Here is a 21,518-nt window from a genome sequence, read left to right on the forward strand (position 1 = left end):
ACTTTCTCGTTCTGAACTTCTAGCTCGAGGTGGACGGCTGTGGCTTCGTGACAACGACCATAGAGCAGCCGCTCACTGATTTGACCGCTCCAACACAGTTACAACTCGGTCATCTCGCCTAAATAAAAGCAATGATCTGCAGGTACCGGTTATTGCGGGTTAAAGCTGAACTGGTTGAATCTAGGCCTGAGTATTTTAGGCCTGTTCAAAACAAAGCCATTGAATGCATGTATGTTGTGCTATTTATTCTAACTACACACACACACACACACACAAGTCCAGTCTCACCTACTGTAAGCCTAAATATGACCACTCTTCCGCATCATGGCTTCCATTCCAAATGTGAGAATGTTTTGTTTTTTCACCCTGTAAACAGCCTGTCTATTTCACTCCTTCGTGAGCAGGTGCACTCCGGCTACGTTACTGCGGAGCAGAACAGTATCCTGGCAAAGGATTCTGGGCAAGCAGGAAGGCCAGAGGCACCAGCCAGACCCAGCCTGCCACTGAAACAAGAGTATACAATGTGAACATTGGTATTATTCATGTCTTATGGACGTTATTTCCTAAGGCCCCTATTCAATCAAACAATTTGAAACCCAGTTACAATAAATACATTTACTCTACTGGGTTTCAGGGAGAAGTCAACAACAATTCCTCTTGAGCTGCAAAAAAATGGTTGTTTGGATCCATGTTGCCTACGCAACAAAATCATGCTTATTGTGTGACATACAGCTACATAAAATCAAACATGTTTTCCTACTGTACAATATCCTAGACAATCAGATTGAACCCTGGAACTCAGTTATCTTTATAATAATATGACAGACTATCCACTCAATATCATCGTAGTCACAAATACGTAAATTATACATGTATATATAGGCCTACTTGGACTGTTCAGAAATGCCAGTAATCCACATTGAACAAAATTGAACAATTTTTCAGAGACCTGTGCGAGCTCCAAGGTCACAAATCTATACTAAACAAAAATGTATACCCAACATTTTAAAGTGTTAGTCCCATGTTTCATGAGTTGAAATAAAAGATACCAGAAATGTTCAAATCAAATTTTAATTGTCACATGCTCTGAATACAACAGGAATACAACATTTCACCTTACAGTGAAATGCTTACTTAGAAGCCCTTAACCAACAATGCAGTTAAGAAAATACAAAAAAAGAGACAAAAGTAACAAATAATTAAAGAGCAGCAGTAAAATAACAATAGAGAGGCTATATCTAGGGGGTACTGGTACAGAGTCAATGTGCGGGGTGATATGTACATGTAGGTAAAGTTTTTAAAGTGACTACGCATAAATAATAACAGAGTAGCAGCATTGTAGAGGGGGAGGCAATGCAATTAGTCTGGGTATTAGATATTTAGATGTTCAGTAGTCTTATGTTGGATCCCTAGTCAGTTGTACAACTGAATGCATTCAACTGAAATGTGTCATTTAACCCAACCCCTATGAATCAGAGAGGTGCAGGGGGCTGCCATAATCGACATCCACATCTTCAGAGCCTGGGGAACAGTGGGTTAACTGCCTTTCTCAGGAGCAGAATGACAGATTTGTACCTTGTCAGCTCTGGGATTTGATCCAGCAACCTTTCGGTTACTGGCCCAACACTCTAACCACTAGGCTAGGGGGTAGAAGCTGGTTAGAAGCCTCTTGGACCTTGACTTGGCGCTCCGGTATCTTGCCATGCAGTACTGTAGTAGAGAAAACAGTCTATGACTAGGGTGGCAGGAGTCTTTGACAATTTTTAGGGCCTTCCTCTGACACCGCCTGGTATAGAGGTTCTGGATGGCAGGAAGCTTGGTCCCGGTGATGTACTTGTCCATGCGGTTGGAGGCCGAGCAGTTGCCATACCAGGCAGTAATGCAACCCGTCAGGATGCTCTCGATGGTGCAGCTGTAAAACCTTTTGAGGATCTGAGGACCCATGCTAAATCTTTTCAGTCTCCTGAGGGTGAATAGGTTTGGTTGTGCCTTCTTCACAACTGTTTTGGTGTCCATACGCACAAAAAGCTTATTTCTCCAATTTTGTGCACAAATTTGTTTACATCCCTGTTAGTGAGCATTTCTCCTTTGCGAAGATAATCCATCCACCTGACAGATGTGGCATATCAAGAAGCTGATTAAACAGCATGATAATTACACAGGTGCACCTTGTGCTGGGGAAAATAAAAGGCCACACTGCAGTTTTGTCACAGATGTCTCAAGTTTTGAGAGAGAGTTCAATTGGCATGCTGACTGCAGGAATATCCATCAGAACAGTTGCCAGAGAAAAATAATGTTCTCTCCCATAAGCCACCGCCAACGTTGTTTTAGATCATTTGGCAGTACGTCCAACCGGCCTCACAACCGCAGACCACATGTAACCACACCAGCCCAGGACCTCCACATCCGGCTTCTTCATCTGCAGGATCGTTCGAGACCAGCCACCCAAACAGCTGATGAAACTGAGGAGTATTTCTGTCTGTTGTAAACCCCTTTTGTTGGGAAAAAAAATATTCTGATTGGCTGTGCCTGGCTCCCCAGAGGGTGGGCCTATGCCCCCCCAGGCCCAGCCATGGCTGCGCCCCTGCCCAGTCATGTGAAATCCATAGATTAGGGCTTAATGAATTCATTTCAATTGACTGATTTCCTTATGTGAACTGTAACTCAGTAAAATCGTGGAAATTGTTCCATGTTGTGTTTATATTTTTGTTCAGTATAGTTTAATCATTACCTGAAGCTGAAGTGGTGATAGCGAATGAGGCATACATAGTTTCCATGGTTACCATCTCCAACCAGCTTTGTATCCAATCTGGAAGAAAAAAAACGAACATCATATTCTATTCGATCATTCTCTATCAGTGGCTCAGTACATACAGAGGATCTGCTCAACTCAACTGTGAATCATCACAACCAACGTTCTCCCACAAAAAGAGACGATATGAGCAGACACCTCTTTTCACCAGGCTGTGAAAAGAGGTGTCTACTTAGTAGTTATATAATTAAAAAATGTTTCTGGGAACAGTGTAATTGACTATTACAGGTATAGACGTTATTGTCAGTCCTGTTAGAAAGGCAGTCTGTGGAAAGCAGCTGGTGTATCTGTGGACTGTGTATTGACAAGATGGACACCAGTGTGGGTTGGAGTGGACTCTCGCCTCGTCACATCTGGCCGTCAGGGACAAGAGGCACAGAGAGGAAGAGGCCTTATTGTTCGCTGGGTTAGTTGTCATGGAAACACAGCCTTACTAGATGAAAACCAAACCCAGCACCTTAAAACCAGGGTGTGTCAAATATCTCAATTTTTCCACACAGCATATCATCACGGGACTTCAAATTCACTTCGATATGATGGTTATTATATCAACATTTGTGCATAAAGGCGTTTCCACTGCCCTTTTTCGCAAAATACATTTTACAGAAAAAAAAAAAAAAAAAAATACCACCTTGTCTAGTGCATTTTGTTTTGTCAACATTTGGAAAGTTTACTGACTAACAAGCTGTTTCCAGCAGGCCTGTTGTGACATTTTTTTATCCGACATGTACTTTACTCGCAGAAAAAAGTTGGATGGAAACATGGTATTCTCTTTTCTTTCTCCTCGGTCTCTCTCTCTACCACTTTTGCTCTCTCTATGTGATAAGCTACATGTGTGTAGCTACAGTAGGAGGCCTACTACTACCATTAATTGCTGAATAATGCATTACTACTTAATCTACATTTGCATACACTACCGGTCAAAAGTTTTAGAACACCTACTCAATCAAGGGTTTTTCTTTATTTGTACTATTTTCTACATTGTAGAATAATAGTGAAGACATCAAAACTATTAAATTACACATATGGAATCATGTAGTAACTAAAAAAGTGTTTAAAAAACAACATATGTTATATTTGAGATTCTTCAAATAGCCACCCTTTGGCTTGATGACAGCTTTGCACATTCTTGGCATTCTTTCAACCAGCTTCATGAGGCAGTCACCTGGAATGCATTTCAATTAACAGGTGTGCCGTGTTAAGTTAATTTGTGGAATTTCTTTCCTTAATGTGTTTGAGCCAATCAGCTGTGTTGTGACAAGGTAGGGGGGTATACAGAAGATAGCCCTATTTGGTAAAATACCAAGTCCATATATTGGCAAGAACGGCTAAAATAAGCAAAGAGAAATGACAGTCCATCATTACTTTAAGACATAATTGTCAGTCAATCCAGAAAATGTCAAGAACTTTCAAGCGCTATGATGAAACTGGCTCTCATGAGGACCGCCACAGGAATGGAAGACGCAGAGTTACCTCTGCTGCAGAGGATAAGTTCATTAGAGAGTTACCAGCCTCAGAAATGGCAGCCTAAATAAATGCTTCACAGAGTTCAAGTAACAGACACATCTCAACATCAACTGTTCAGAGGAGAATGCGTGAATCAGGCCTTCATGGTCAAATTGCCGCAAAGAATCCACTACTAAAGAACACCAATAATAAGAAGAGACCTGCTTGGGCCAAGAAACACTAGCAATGGACATTAGACCGGAGGAAATTTGTCTTTGGTCTGGAGTCCAAATTTGAGAATTTTGATTCCAACCGCCGTGTCTTTGTGAGATCTGGGTGAACGGATAATCTCTGCATGTGTATTTCCCACCATAAAGCATGGAGGAGAAGGTGTTATGGTGCGGGAGTGCTTTGCTGGTGACACTGATTTATTTAGAATTCAAGGCACACTTCACCAGCATGGCTACCACAGCATTCTGCAACGACACGCCATCCCATCTGATTTGGGATGGACAATGACCAAACACACCTCCAGGCTGTGTAAGGGCTATTTTACCAAGAAGGAGAGTGATAGAGTGCTGCATCAGATGACCTGGCCTCCACAATCCCCCGACCTCAACCAAATTGAGATGGTTTGGGATGAGTCGGACCGCAGAGTTAAAGAAAAGCAGCCAACAAAGTGCTCAGCATATGTGGGAACTCCTTCAAGACTGTTGGGAAAGCATTCCAGGTGAAGCTGGTTGAGTGAATGCCAAGAGTGTGCAAAGCTGTCGTCAAGGCAAATGGTGGCTATTTGAAGAATCTCAAATATAAAATACAGTTGAAGTCGGAAGTTTACATACACTTAGGTTGGAGTCATTAAAACTCATTTTTCAACAACTCAACAAATTTCTTGTTAACAAACTATAGTTCAGGCAAGTCAGTTAGGACATCTACCCTGTGCATGACACAAGTCATTTTCCCAACAGTTGTTTACAGACAGATTATTTCACTTATAATTCACTGTATCACAATCCCAGTGGGTCAGAAGTTTCCATACACTAAGTTAACTGTGCCTTTAAACAGCTTGGAAAATTCAAAAAAATGTTGTCATGGCTTTAGAAACTTCTGATAGGCTAATTGACATCATGTGTGTCAATTGGAGGTGTACCTGTGGATGTATTTCAAGGCCTACCTTCAAACTCAGTGCCTCTTTGCGTCATGGGAAAATCAAAAGAAATCAGCCAAGACCTCAGAAAAAAATTGGAGACCTCCACAAGTCTGGTTCAGCCTTAGGAGAAATTTCCAAACTCCTGAAGGTACCACGTTCATCTGTACAAACAATAGTACGCAAGTATAAACACCATGGGACCACGCAGCCGTCAACCACTCAGGAAGGAGACACGGTCTGTCTCCTAGAGATGAACATACTTGGTGCGAAAAGTGCAAATCAATCCCAGAACAACAGCAAAGGACATTGTGAAGATGCTGGAGAAAACAGTTACAAAAGTATCTATAACCACAGTAAAATGAGTCCTATAGTGGCATAACCTGAAAGGCCGTTCAGCAAGTAAGAAGGCACTGCTCCAAAACCGCCATAAAAAAGCCAGACTACGGTTTGCAACTGCACATGGGAACAAAGATTGTACTTTTTGCAGAAATGTCCTCTGGTCTGATGAAACAAAAATAGAACTGTTTGGCCATAATGACCATCGTTATGTTTGGAGGAAAAAAGGGGAGTCTTGCAAGCTGAAGAACACCATCCCAACCGTGAAGCACGCGGGTAGCAGCATCATGTTGTGGGGGTGCTTTGCTGCAGGAGGGACTGGTGCACTTCACAAAATAGATGGCATCATGAGGGAGGAAAATTATGTGGATATATTGAAGCAACATCTCAAGACATCAGTCAGGAAGTTAAAGCTTGGTCGCAAATGGGTCTTCCAAATGGACAATGACCCCAAGCGTACTTCCAAATTTGTTGCAAATGGCTTAAGGACAACAAAGTCAAGGTATTGGAGTGGCCATCACGAAGCCCTGATCTCAATCCTATAGAAAATTTGTGGGCAGAACTGAAAAGCGTGTGCGAGCAAGGAGGCCTCCAAACCTGACTCAGTTACACCAGCTCTGTCAGGAGGAATGGGCCAAAATTCACCAAACTTATTGTGGGAAGCTTGTGGAAGGCTACCCAAAATGTTTGACCCAAGTTAAACAATTTATAGGCAATGCTTCCAAATACTAATTGAGTGTATGTAAACTTATGACCCACTGGGAATGTGATGAAAGAAATAAAAGCTGAAATAAATCATTCTCTCTACTATTATTCTGACATTTCACATTCTTCAAATATAGTGGTGATCCTAACTGACTTAAGACAGGGAATTCTTACTCGGATTAAATGTCAGGAATTGTGAAAAACTGAGCTTAAATGTATTTGGCTAAGGTGTATGTAAACCTCCGACTTCAAATGTATATTTTGTTCAAAACATTTTTTGTTACTACATGATTCCATATGTGTTATTTCATAGTTTTGATGTCTTCACTATTATTCTACAATGTAGAAAATAGTAAAAATAAAGAAAAACTCTTGAATGAATAGGTGTTCTAAAACTTTTGACCGGTAGTGTATATTCAATGTTCTGAATGACTTTACTCCAAATATGATCTACATTTGCTTGTAATAAATATTCTTATTTCTGTAAGACAGGTTTTATGTATGTTACGATATATCATAACCCATATAGTTTTACTGAAGGATTACCAAATCATAAGTCAGTATTTACCGCATGTGAGCTGATTCCATTCTTACCCTTTGAAGACAAAAAAAATAATTTGTGAATAATTTGGTTTAACAAAACAATAAGGACTACTATCATTAATTAAAAATGTATATAGATGTACCAATCACAGATGGCCTTTTTAAGGCCTTAAAGTTAAACAACTATGTTGGGGTGGCAGGTGGTTAGAGATTTGGACCAGTAACTGAAAGGTTGCTGGATCAAATCCCTGAGCTGAGAAGGTCAAAATCTGCCGTTCTGCCCCTGAACAAGGCAGTTAACCCACCCCCGGTAGGCTGTCATTGAAAATAAGAGTTTGTTCTTATCTGACTTGCCTAGTTAAATAAAAGGTTCAACGTTAAAAAAAATGTATTACTAGCGAATATTTTTTATAACTAACTTCCCCTTTTATCGTTGTATTATTGCCATATAACATGGTTGGAAGTACAGTATTCCAATATATCTATAACTATACTGATTCCATTTCAAGTTGTAAAATTTGACCACAGAGACAATAAATCCATATTTATGCAGAATATATGCATGTAAAAGTCTTGTTCAATTGTTGGTTTTCAGTCCTCGGTTTATGTGCCCACCACAAAACAAACATAATGAATATAGATTGAAGCCCTGGGTTTCCGGTTGTGGTTTCTTTTAGAGAAGAGGTCAGGGACGGACTGGAACCAGAAATTGGCACAAGCATTTTTAATATACTGGTCTTATTTTTTTCCTCCGGGCCTCCATTATTAGCCAAATAAATATAATTCTGCTCATCTGGCCTTTGCCCGAACGGCCACTCAGCCTCTGGAAGAGAGTTATTAAATGTAAAAAGGTTGATATAAATTATATTGATTGACAATAAAGGTTTAGTACTGCACACACACACACACACACACACACACACACACACACACACACACACACACACACACACACACACACACACACACACACCTGTGAATTACACCCCTGAGAGACACTGTATCAACCGATAGTAGGAGACTCGGTAGAATACATTGAATAAAATGCCTCAACTAGCTTACTCTTAGCACTAATACACTGTAGAATGGAGGTTAAAGCTAACAAATGAGTGTGTGGAGGAGAGTCCTAGAGGAACACTGTTTTTGGCTGTCCTAGAGCCTGTTGTTTAAATTCAAAGCCGTCAACCCCCCTGCCACTGCCGTTTTTGTGACATGACAACAACAAAGATGTTACTACAAACAACAAAACAATTTTAATTCCTCTGACATTATTGGACATCATTGCAGGCGCGATACAACATGAGAGTATGTACGATATGATAATTTATTTTTTATTCTTGGGCGAACTGTGGTGCTGTTTCACCTTTTGGGGATCTCAGCTTTAACCATTATTGGTGAAAATGCTAAATTGATCCAAGATTCCCCTACTCCAGCTTATACCTCTGGGGGGGATGGGTCCTTAAATAGACTTTCCAGAAGATTTGCATACTTTTAGCCAGTAGTTCTGAAAGTAGCGCTCGAGCCAAAATGGGTCCCCGAAAATTGCTTACATATCTGCACATACTATATACTATAAGTACGAAATTTATCTCTCTCTCTGCTGTGTTACTGAGCCGTTGGGCTCGACCTGGAACCTCATTGGATAATGCGGGGTAGGCCTGGGCCAGCCTTCCTTCGCTGTGCAAGTGTCAATGTGCATCATGCTAGCTGTCACTCAAATGGCAAGTGACTGAAGCGCATTGGCTGGAACTTGAATTGATAGGGGTCTGGCCCACGTGGGCCAAGCTTGCAGTACCCAAAATGGCGCTGCATAACGTGTCGCTTTCAAACTAGGGATTTTGTTGCTAATTTAAACTGTAATGCCGCCCCTATTTTGACGCATTTCCTGCCCTAGAGCGTAAATACATGTTTAGGTTCCACCTCCCGTCTCCTTATATAGTACCAGTCAAAAGTTTGGACAATCCTACTCATTCCAGGGTTTTTCTTTTTTTTTACTATTTTCTACATTGTAGAATAATAGTGAAGACATCAACACTATGAAATAACACATATGGAATCATGTAGTAACCAAGAAAGTGTTAAACAAATCAACATATATTTTCTATTTTAGATTCTTTTAAGCAGCCAACCTTTGGCTTGATGACAACTTAGCACACTTTCCCACCCCTCATGAATTTGTGTGGGAAAGAATGTCCTGGTGATTTCCATGTGGACCGCAGAAACATCAACAAATAGGGAACTGGCAGCTGTCAGTGTAGCTAGCTAGCATGCTAACCATAGCTAGCTATATTCCTAACCTCATCTAGCTAGCTAATATCGTCTGTTGTTACTGTTTTTTTTAAAAGTACACCCTATTCAAAAGATTAGCCATTATATGATAGACACTTGGGGCGACAGAGGGAGCAGGGTTGCAAAATACAATAATAACATGCAATTATACCTTTTGTAAAATTGTAATTTTGTGAATATTTACACATTTTAAAATGGATTGTTCATTTTTAGGTAAAAAAGTGGAGGTGTGGGGCTCCAGAGTGTTCCAGCGGTCTAAGGCACTGCATTGCAGTGTTAGAGGCGTCACTATAAACCCGGGTTCAATTCCTGACTGTATCATAACCGGCCGTGATCGGGAATCCCATAAGGCGGCGCACAATTGGGCCAGTGTCGTCCAGGTTAGAGGAGGGTTTGGCCGGGGGGGGGGGTTTTACTTGGCTCATCGCACTTTAGCGCCTCCTTGTGGCGGGCCGGGCGCCTGCAGGCTGATCCCAGTAGTCAGTTGAACGGTGTTTCCTCCGACACATTGGTGCAGCTGGCTTCCGGGTTAAGCTGGCGGGTGTTAAGAAGCGCGGTTTGGCTGGTCATGTTCGGACGATGCACAACTTGACCATCGCCTTATGCTCATTTGCGACTCGCAGAGATCAACAACATTGCAGGTGTTTCTGATAAATAAACAATGCCATGCTGATGGGTGCTAACATTCAAATAAAACCCAGCCCTGAAAGAAAACATAGGCAAAAAATAATTTCCACACCATCTCATAGGAAAAGACACATCATTGACATGGATTTACACGAAGTGGGCAGTTCGAATGTCACTTCAAGCCACAATATATCCTACTTTGACTAAACCGATGACTTATTGACAAATCATTGTGCAACATCATAGGTAAGCTCTGGCCATCGTCTTTCAGCTCGAAAAAAAGTGGATTTCTTCTGGTGTTTAAAAAAAATGTATACTTACATAGTCGCCAAAGTTCCCAAACGTCTCTTTAAGGGTAGTATTACCACTGACTGTCATTAGATGTAATTAGGTCTGTGTCCCTAAGGGGAAGATGGGGGGAATTTTGGATCAAACACATGAAGAATCTGAATACTGTAGCAACCCAATGCATCTCATAAAGCATCTGACTAAAAGTGCGTATCTAGGATGATCCTAGATCAGTACTACTCTGAAACACTTTATGAATACGGGCAAGGACTGTAATTCAAGCACTATAGTGCTTCAATTACAGTAGTAGTTTTTGTATATAGTTGTTGTATTTGCTTACGGCATTAGTTTGGAGCTTTAGGCAAATTAGGACAGTAACCTACCACATGAACACTAACTTATGAAGTACTTTGCTATTATTGCTTGAAAAAGACTTGTGATGAGTGGTTCTAACCTTGAACATAGGCTATTTCATTCGATAATATCATTTTTAAAGATGGATAGCCAAACGTGGAGGAAATCATATGTACACTTTTTGTTTGTAGCCTTAAGGCAATTGACTGTCAGTGTTTACATCGTTTATATATAAGCTATAAAATAAACATTTGTTTTCACCTAATTTCCTTTTTGTTGTCAGGTGGCCGGAAGACGCCGAGGTAGGAGAATTGTGTTCGTTGCAGATTCTTCTCTGCATTTCAATTGGCTTCTCAGAGAGGCAGGGTAGCCTCAGCAACGCGCAGTCAGGTTCTCGGGCGCTCTACGGATCATTATATACGCCCAGCACTGCGATGCTGTTACCTGGTAAAGGGCGGAAAAAATCTCCAAGCTCCACATGACAGTATTTCGACAGAATGGTCAAGAAATCCGGCAACGGCGGTGTTTATCCGGGTCCAGCTGCGGAGAAAAAACTCAAAGTAGGCTTTGTCGGGCTAGAACCTGGGGCTACGGACTCGAACAGAGATGCGGCGCTGCTCATAGCAGGTGCGGACGCCAAGGCAACAACACGGGGCAGCATCCTTAGCAAACCGAGATCCAGCCTCTCCGGCAAACCCAAGCCTCCAAAGAGAACTGTCTTCTACAGAAGACTGCAGAATTTTCTTTACAATGTTTTGGAGAGACCAAGAGGATGGGCATTCATTTACCACGCATACGTGTAAGTATTTGTTTACATGGGTTAAAAGCAAGACCAGGGTGCTAAAAAAATGCCCCCAGCCTCCAACACGGTCTCGGGAGGCGTCTGAAACATTGTTAATTATTGTCTTTATATAGGCAGTGAAGACATTCAAACGACAGACTCACCGGGAAGTGTAGCGTGAGGGTTGTTGCGCGTGCGGTCATTAATGTATAGTTTCCCAACTGGGCATACCACGTAATTTCAACGTGTATATTGGGTAATATCTGGTTAAAACATTGAGCAATGAGATTACAATTTACAGGTAACTGCCAAAATAAAATAAATATTCCAGTTAATGAGGGATACAAGTATATTGAAAACAGGTGCTTCCTGAGTTAATTAAGCAATTAACATCCCTTCATGAATAGGGTCATGTATAAAAATGACCAGTTGCCCATTATTTTTGCTACCATGGCTAGAAGAAGAGATCTCAGTGACATGGAAAGGGAACTTAGGGGTTTAAAGGGTGTGTGTGTAACCAGATCTCAACCCAACTGAACACGTGTGGGAGATTTCTGGCGCAGCAACTGAGATGGTGTTTTCCACCACCAGGAACAAACCACCAAATTATAGAATTTCTTGTGGAAGTGTGGTGTCGCATCCCTCCAGTAGAGTTCCAGACACTTGTAGAATCTATGCCAAGGAGCATTGAAGCTGTTCTGGTAGCTCGTAGTGGCCACATGTCCTATTAAGACACTTTGTTTGTGTTTCCTTTATTTGAGAAGTTATCTGTATATTCACCCAATCAAAACGACAGCTAAAAGTTAGTTGAATTGCCAATGAGTTATCACTATGCTTTCAACCATCTAAAAGCTCAACCAAATTCCAATGAAAAAACAATGTCTGATTTTAGGTTTAGTCTCACTGCCCTTTCAACCATTTCAAAGCACAGCAAAGTTCAAATGGGAATACAAAGTCAGATATTTTGTTAATTTATACAACAGATTCATGTGTTATAACAGTGCTGCATCTAATAGCAGAACCAATGACCTGGATTGCAGTTGAGGTTCCCTGGCTGCAAGGGATCAATGCCGTTTAAGATTCTGCACATGATTATTATTACAGCAATTTTGAATGTCCCCACAGACCTGCGACGACCTATGCATGCGATCTCTAACTTATCTTGAATATGACTACAGAAGAAATGTGTAGTTACAGTAACCTAAATGTGGCCATGAATGTGTTATTCATTTTAAGGTTGAATGTTACATTAGTTTGTAAGACTAATTCACTGTATTACAAAAGTAATATTGAAATTGTGTTTGGTTGACAACACAACCAAATATCAACATTTTAAAGGAGACGTACGGTGCATTCGGAAAGTATTCAGACCCCTTGACTTTTCCCACATTTTGTTACGTTCCAGCCTTATTCTAAAATGTATTCAATAATCACACCACCTCCTCCATGCTTCACGGTGGGAACCACCCACGCAGAGATCATCCGTTCACCTATTCTGCGTCTCACAAAGACATGGCGGTTGGAACCAAAAAAACTCATCAGACCAAAGGACCGATTTCCACCGGTCTAATGGCCATTACTCGTGTTTTTTGGTCCAAGCAAGTCTTCTTATTATTGGTGTACTTCAGTCGTATGTTTTTTTGCATCAATTCGACCATGAAGGCCTGATTCACGTAGTCTCTTCTGAACTGTTGATGTATCTGTTACTTGAACTTTGAAGCATTTATTTTGGCTCCAATTTCTGAGGCTAGTAATTCTAATGAACTTATCCTCTGCAGCAGAGGTTAATCTGCGTCTTCCTTTCCTGTGGCGGTCCTCATGAGAGCCAGTTTCATCATAGCGCTTCATAGTTTTTGCGACTGCACTTGAAGAAACTTTAAAAGTTCTAGAAATTTACCGGATTGACTGACCTTCATGTCTTAAAGTAATGATGAACCGTCGTTTCTCTTTGCTTATTTGAGCTGTTCTTGTCATAATATGGACTTGGTATTTTACCAAATAGGGATATCTTCTGTATAACACCCCTACCTTGTCACAACACAATTGATTGGATCAAGGAAAGAAAGAATTCCACAAATTCACTTTTAACAAAGCACACCTGTTAATTGAAATTATGAAGCTGGAGTGTGCAAAACTGTCAAGGCAAAGGTTGGCTACTTTGAAGAATCTTAAATAGAAAATATGTTGATTTGTTTAACACTTTCTTGGATACTACATGATTCCAAATGTGTTATTTCATAGTTTGAATGTCTTCACTATTATTCTATAGTCTAGATAATATTTTTTTTTAATGAAGAAAAACCCTTGAATGAGTAGGTATGTCCAAACTTTTGACTGGTACTGTGCATTATGCTCCATACATACATACATGCATACATACAGACCCTGTATGCTACAGTAGAAACGACAACACGATATACAGAAAATAAGGCACTTACTTTGATAGCAACGCACACATGTCCAAAGTTATTATTTGTAAGGAAAACAACAATGGAACAATGTGAGCACCAGCCAGAAAATGTGCCAGCCTATAGATAATGAGCATGCACCGCTTGTTAACTAGCATGTTGCATAACAATCCCGTTTTGGAATAGTGAGTGCGTTCTCACGTCACGTGCTTAAAACAACTAATGCTGGGGCGACTGTTAGAAATATTTGGAACTCACCTATGAAAAGGTTAAAAGAAAGATGTTTGGAACCACCAAGACTCTTCCTAGAGCTGGCCGCCAAGTGAAACTGAGCAATCAGGGGAGAAGGGCCTTGGTCAGGGCGGTGACCAAGAACCCGATGGTCACTCTGACAGAGCTCCAGAGTTCCTCTGTGGTGATGGGAGAACCTTCCACATCTCTGTAGCACTCTGCCAATCAGGCCTTTATGGTAGTGGCCAGATGGAAGCCACTCCTCAGTAAAAGGCACATGAAAGCCTGCTTGGAGGCACTTAAAGGACTCTCAGACCATGAGAAACAAGATTCTCTGGTCTGATGAAACCAAGATTGAACTCTTTGTCCTGAATGCCAAGCGTCATGTCTGGAGGAAACCTGGCATCATCCCTACGATGAAACATGGTGCTAGCAGCATCATGCTGTGGAGATGTTTTTCAGCGGCAGGGACTGGGAGACTAGTCAGGATCCAGGGAAATATGAACGGAGCAAAGTACAGAGAGATCCTTGATGAAAATCTGCTGCAGAGCGCTCAGGACTGGGTGCAAAGGTTCACCTTCCAACAGGACAACGACCCTAAGCACACAGCCAATAGAATGCACAAGTGGCTTTAGGACAAGTCTCTTAATGTACTTGAGTGGCCCAGCCAGAGCCCGGACTTGAACCCGATCGAACATCTCTGGAGAGACCTACAACTAGCTTTGCAGCGACGCTCCCCATCCAACCTGACAGAGCTTGAGATGATCTGCAGAGAAGAATGGGAGAAACTCCCCAAATACAGGTGTGCCAAACATGTGGAATCATACCCAAGAAGACTGCCAAATGTGTTTCAACAAAGTACTGAGCAAAGGGTCTGAATACTTATGTAAATGTGATATTTCAGTTGTTTTTTTTATATACATTTGCAAACATTTAAAAAAAACTGTTTTTTCTTTGTCATTATGAGGTATTGTGTGTAGATTGAGGGGGGGGGGGGCGACAATTTAATCAATTTTAAAATAAAGCTGTAACGTAACAAAATGTGGAAAAAGTCAAGGGGTCTGAACACATTCCCGAATGCACTGAATCTACTGCTTGGATAGTTCCATCTGAGCCACCGGCTTAATCCAATTCTTATACTTGTATTTTTGGTTGAGTTGGAGACGTGAATCCAACATATAATTTGTTAACTTGTCGACAAGTTAATAGGCTACTCATTGTATTTGAAATGTGGTATTGAATTCTGTTTGTTTGTCAATGCAACCAAATATCAACATTTAAAGGGGATTAATCTTCTGCTTGGATATTTACATCTGTGGAACTTGGTCTGGCTTTAATTCCACTTTATCTACAAATGAATCATTGATATGTTGGATTCACGCCTTCATCTCAACCAAAAATCTAAGCTGAAGAGTAGGACTAAATCAAGGACTATGTACAATTTAATTAAAGTTAGATTTGATTTAGTCCTATTTTTTATGACTTTGATTTTTGGTTGAGATGGAAACGTGAATTCAACATATCAACTATTAATGTGTAACCCATCCCCCCAAAAATCTAGATTTAGCTCAGCCTAACACTAGTTCCTTATTCTGAAAATCACTCCGCTCTCCGTAGCTATGCCACACTGGCTAATAGCTACTATGGCAAATCATGCTCGATCACCTGAGCAAACTTTCACCATCTAGCAGCCTAGTGTGAGCTTGTTTTAATGGCCTTTACGGTAGTTAATTTGTCAGCTTGCTAATGAAGTTGTATGGTACCCAAGCTATGGGAATGTTCTCAAAAATCAGCATGTATCTGACTCTGACAGCTGGCACTGTGCCTCACTTCTTTATAACATTTGGCCAACGTGATAACGTCACAGCCAGTGCAAGTACAGTGTGTGATGCGGCACTCGGCACACTTATCACAACTGAACAGAAACTGCCTGATCATGAAAACTCACTTGTGCTATTAGCTAGAATGTCACTACACTAGCTAGCTAGACAGAGTAGTGTGTGAACTGGCGTTTTTTAGCATCCCTTTCATTTCATTATGGATTGATATGAGACTGGCTCAGCCAGCAAGCAGACGCAGGGTTGAGGAGTAACTGTTTACATGTAATCTGCTTACAAAAAAACTTGAACTGTAATCAGTTACGTTACCAGGAAAAATATTGCAATCAAATTACAGATAATTTTGAAAAACTAGATGATTACTTCTTGGATCACTTTTAAATGTTTGCGAAAAAAAACGAATACATTATCACACCTTTCTGTTTTCTCAATGACTTTGAATTTAGCTTTGAAAAAAGGTGCAAGTTTAAGTTTGTTCCACCTGAGTAAATCCTTTTTGTCTTTTTCTAATGCATTTTAAGGGGAAAGTAATCAAAAGTAACAAAATAATCAGATTACTGAATTTGGGTAATCCAAAAATTACCTTAATGATTACAGGTAACTAACTAGTATCCGTAACAGATTACATTTAGAAAGTAACCTACCCAACAGATGCTAACGTTAGCTAGGTAGCACATAAATACTGATTCTACAACCACAAAACACCTTAGCTAAATTTAGGATTAAGTAGTGAACTTGATCATGAAAAAAATAAGTTTTGGGGAAGATTAACTCTGACTTTTTTGATGATGAAAGGGGTTTCAGAGGATGATGTTGCCTTGGTAATATTTTCTAGTGTTAGAACAGCACATTGTAGCCAACCTCCTTTTGAGCTACCCCATGAGTGTGTGCGAGTTACCAGACAGATCAGTGCAGATGGCCATGAGACAATGACCCTGGATGGGAGACCAAAGGGTAGCTATAGATCCAGTAGGAGGTACTGCCAAAGATATATAGTTTAAAAATATATATATACTGGATATAACGTTGAAGATCTGACGTTGTTTTAAAGGTACCAATTCAACATATTTTCTACAAGGTTTGTCTGTTGAAATTTAGTTTACAATGATGACATAATCCTGTGGTTAAAATGTCACACTCCAAACAACGGTTTTGACTTTGGATGACTTTTTTCAAATCGAATGTGTTTTCCACTTAGATTCCACGTCACAATACATTGACAATTGACATTGAAACAACATTGATTCAACCAGTTTGTGCCCAGTGGTTTGGCACGAGCAGAAATCATTTTCAATATCATCATACTTTAATTAGGCATGTATGTAGCCTATTCCATACATATCCTTTATATGGGTGTGAATGGTGGTACGGGCTACATTGTTATTAGTTTGTGATACAATCTAATCTGGGCTACTTGGCATCACTTTGAAATCTGTCATTCCTTTACATTTTTGTTCATGTTGTTGACATAGCCTTTTGATAGTACTTTATCCATTTTAAAGGCAATCTAGGCGATCCATGCGATTATGCTTTTAGGAACGTGGATTATGCATTTTTACATCAGATCATAGACTACTGCTGTGTCAGGATGAATTCCTTAAATTACACATATGTTGAATTGTCAACGCTTTACCAGTGGCAGTCATGCCAGAATTTCCCCTCTAATCATAGTTACTAGTCTGTTGATTTAATGTGATTCTGACTGAGCTAATTGAGTGTACTGCTGCAACCCCTTCCAGGGCTTTTCTTAATTCAGCACCAAAAGCAACTGGACAGCTCCACTAGTTCCTACTTTGTGTTCACATAAAGCAAAGCACATGGCTCGAACACTATTGCATTTGCGCCTAGATTATTGAATCATGATATTTTTTTCTGTCTGGCTGTTTTCATTTGTTTTTCAATGCAGTATGGACATTTTTTGGGAACAGAGTAGAGCTTCTGATCAATGAGCATTTATATGCTTTATCTCTCCGTCTTCCCATCGCTCACATCCTGTTTTCTCTATAAATACAGTTGTGGCCTAAGTCAGAAACGTGAGGTTCACATCCTTAGGCAGTTTGTCTCTTTCTCTTTACCAATGAATACAGTAGGCTTTTGTCAAGTACTGATATCCAATAATACGCCTATTCTGTTTCTCTCTTCCTCCTTCCTATAGAATGAACATAATATACTTTTGTCAAGTCATATGCAGTTAGTCTCTCTCTTTCTCCTTCCCATAGACAATCACAGTAATAGGCTTTTATCAACATTATTTCCTGCAAAAGCACTACGTCTACTAATTTGGAATCTTGGTCCTAGCAAATGGAGTGTACAGCCAATGCATTAGAGTCAGTCTGGGGATGAATAAAACATTGATTAGAGACAAATTAAAAGTCTTGCAAATGGTATGGGCGTTTTCACACTGGGACAGAGTTCACCCTGTGGTGAACAGGCTAGTGGGTTCAGACCAATGATTTATCAGTGGTTCTAGTGTAGCCCTGAACTAGCACACCTGATTCACTAATCAAGGGCTGAATGATTTGTTGACAAGTTGAATCAGGTGTGCTACCTCTGGAATAGTTCAAATACATGGAACGGCTGGGGGTCCCCGAGGAGAGGTTTGAGAACCACTGCACTAGATGACTGACGCTGTGTTAAAGCCACCGTGCCTCCATCTTGGCACTCGCCCACCATTGTAAAAAATATTTTGGAAGCTCTAGAAATGCATTTATTAATGTCTACATTTGTTTTTGCCACATTTATTATATTACAGACAGCTGAATTCATACTTTTAAATTACATTATGTAGTTATATGATATAGTTTTCAGAGATTGCTAATGTTATTGTTCCCACTACAACAGGAAAATGCTTAAATACATGTAATTCTGTCATAACATTTTTTCAATTAAATACTATAGAATTCACCGGAGGTTAGTGGCACCTTAATTGGTGAAGACGGGCATGTGGTAATGGCTAGAGTGGAATAAGTGGAAAGGTATCAACAACCTCAAACACATGGTTTCCATGTGTTTGATGCCATTCCATTCGCTCCTTTCCAGCCATTATTAAGAGCCGTCCTCTCCTCAGCAGCCTCTACTGGTAGAATTCCATTCAATCCTATGGAGGACTGCTTCTACTTGGGAATGCCAATATGGCCTCTCAATGTCCAATACATGGCATCAGCAATCCATGGTTTATGTATGTCATTGGTTCAGACTCTTTGGCATTTTCACCCAATGGCTAGAGTTTGAACCCAGGTTAACCTGCCCAGGGGTGAAATGGTCAATGTGGAAATGCTTATTAAAAAGAAAATCGAATGACAAGAATACAGGCTGTATCACAACCGCCCGTGTTTGGGAGTCCCATAGGGCGGCACTCAATTGGCCCAGCGTTGTCTGGGTTTGGCATGTGTAGGCCGTCATTGTAAATAAGAATTTGTTCTTAAATGACCTGCCTAGTTAAATAAAAAACAAACCACATGCCTTTATCTAGCATAAAACTGCTATCTATTCCAAGCTGACAATAACATAACTGTGAATGCTGTTTTGTTTTAGTTTTTTTTTGCTAGAACTCTGTGTTGCCGCTTACACTCGTGCGCAAGCGGCAGCACGGACCTTTTGCATTGACCAAACAAACGCCTATGTATATCTAGGCGTGTGTGCATACTGTACATGCATGAATGTGTATTGGGTGCTTGCTGTGACCAACCCAATGTCGAGGCATGGTTTATTTTACAGTGCTGGCACAGTTATGGCCCCAGGGGGCCTTGAGATCTATCCTGGGCTGTGCTGGGTCTGAGCAAGTGGCGCCTCAGCACTCGACTGATTAATGAGTCATTCGGGAGGTAGATAGTGAGCTCACCTGAGTAGAACTGATAAGACCAAGGCACTGCCTGCCAAGGCACTGACTATTACATCTGGCTGCCTGGAACTGTAACACACCGCCTGGGAGATAACGACGGGACAAATGGATTCCTCCTTCAACATGAGAACTGTGCCTGAAAGCCTGATTGGCGTTTGCAGTGATAAAGCAAGAGGAGAAAGACAGAGATAAGGAACTGTCTGGCAAGATTGTTGAGGGATGAGAGGAGGGTTTCACAGCAGTCTCGATACAGGAGACTATTGCCAGCATGCAACAGATTGTATCTAGAGGGAGAATGCATCCACAATGAATGCTTTGAGTGATATAAATCTCCGTGTCCAGGCACTCCTGTCAAATTAGTTCAGGCACTCGGTCAGATTAGATGTATTTGTGTTTTTGTTTCCTAATCACCAAACACTGATAAGGATTCTAAAACTTTTTAATGCATACTCACTCATCCCAAAATGAACATTGTGCCCAATTCTGCCTTAAGCTAAAAAAAAAAAAAAAAAGGGAGCTCAAAAGAACATTAAATAAACCCAACATAGGCTTCATGTCCTTTTTCCACCTTTGGGATTTACATCGGTGCTCGGCCTAAAGACTCAGCCTTTTGTGTTTCCATGACTGAGGCTGGGGCCAAAAAAAAGTATTGGGCGGGCCCACATTGGTCCCACTTTGATTTAGTGCCATTGGGAAGTCTCATTATAATGTAGCCCAAGTGTGATTAATTTCAACTAAATTACCCAAAATGTACAACAAAACAAAAATCTTCATGTGGGCCCAGGAGGTAGCATTGAGAAGGCGTAATAGCAGCTGTAGTGGCATGTAGAGGCAACACCTATCTGGCAAAAGACTGTGGGCCAAGTGGCTAATGAGGCTGAAAAACAGTGACTGCCATTTGGGTAAGGGTGCTACCAGCTCCAGTCTCCCAGTTGGATTGGTGTGCTTGCCGAGCCCAGACTCCAGGCACTCTCACTGCTAACGAGGAAGATATGTGCAGTATGTTGCAGGTGGTAGTGTGGCAATCTCGTTCCCAGACACTTCCGCCAAATGCTTTGCCCAATAGCCTGGGGACAAGGTTTTGTACTGTGACAACACTTTACTTAAAGCCAACAGGTAGGTTATAATGCATTATGATGTGGTTATGTATTGTAAGACTTGTCATTAGCATGTATGACCCCTTTTGTAATGACTTAGTATCTTTTCATAATAACTAAATGCCGGTCATTTTGAATCATTTAGCAGACGATTTTATCCAAAGTGATTTACAGTCATGCGTTCATACATTTTACGTATGGGTGGTCCCGGGAATCAAACCCACTACCCTGGCGTTACAAGCACCATGCTCTACCAACTGAGCTACAAAGGACCGCTTTCATTGGTGGACTTGTCATTAACATGCATGACCCTTTTATGATGACATAGTATCTTCTCATAATAACTAAATGCCGGCCATTTTGAATCAGTTGAAATGTTGATAAATACATAGACAAAACATACAGTATAAGCTTTATTATAACAAGTTCTAAACTATGATAGCTGAAGGCTTTAAGTAAGTGTTACTGGTGGTTTTACTGTACGTAGTTGTGTGTTGGTGCGTATGTTTGAGAGCATGTACAGTCTATGTGCGGGGCTGTACCTCTGAGTGTGCAACCATACTGACGTTCGTGTGTTAATGTGTGCGTTCATGTGTATGATGGCCGCAATTTGGACCGCATAGTAAAACCCAGGCCATTTTCATTTCACGCATGTTAACACTCACTTTGCACTATACACATGGCGATACACATAATATATAAAACACATAATATATGAATGCATACAGTTATCTGTACGGTCCCGTTTTTGTTTCTTATAAATCTTTCCCCA

At 40.8% G+C, this 21,518-nt stretch overlaps 1 protein-coding gene and 1 long non-coding RNA gene across 11 annotated transcripts in view; one reads left to right on the forward strand and one right to left on the reverse strand.

Annotated features, from left to right (window-relative positions):
* Positions 1-1,089: 1,089 nt before the first annotated feature.
* On the reverse strand, positions 1,090-10,895 carry LOC129842491 (uncharacterized). Its single transcript, XR_008757607.1, has 3 exons — positions 10,812-10,895; positions 10,230-10,309; positions 1,090-2,809 (listed from the first exon to the last, which is right to left on the reverse strand). It is a non-coding gene; the product is annotated as an uncharacterized LOC129842491 (long non-coding RNA).
* A 140-nt stretch (positions 10,896-11,035) lies between these two features.
* LOC129842490 (potassium voltage-gated channel subfamily KQT member 2-like) overlaps positions 11,036-21,518 on the forward strand; it is a 91,206-nt gene continuing 80,723 nt past the window's right edge. For all 10 annotated transcript variants that reach the window (XR_008757605.1, XR_008757606.1, XM_055911063.1 and 7 more), the window contains exon 1: positions 11,036-11,349. Coding sequence is in view for 8 of the 10 variants with exons in the window: in XM_055911063.1 (XP_055767038.1) it covers positions 11,048-11,349 (302 nt within the window). In the remaining 2 variants the exon portion in view is untranslated. The remainder of the gene's footprint in view (positions 11,350-21,518) is intronic.

This window comes from Salvelinus fontinalis, unplaced genomic scaffold (assembly GCF_029448725.1).
Source record: "Salvelinus fontinalis isolate EN_2023a unplaced genomic scaffold, ASM2944872v1 scaffold_0043, whole genome shotgun sequence".
NCBI lineage: Eukaryota > Metazoa > Chordata > Actinopteri > Salmoniformes > Salmonidae > Salvelinus > Salvelinus fontinalis.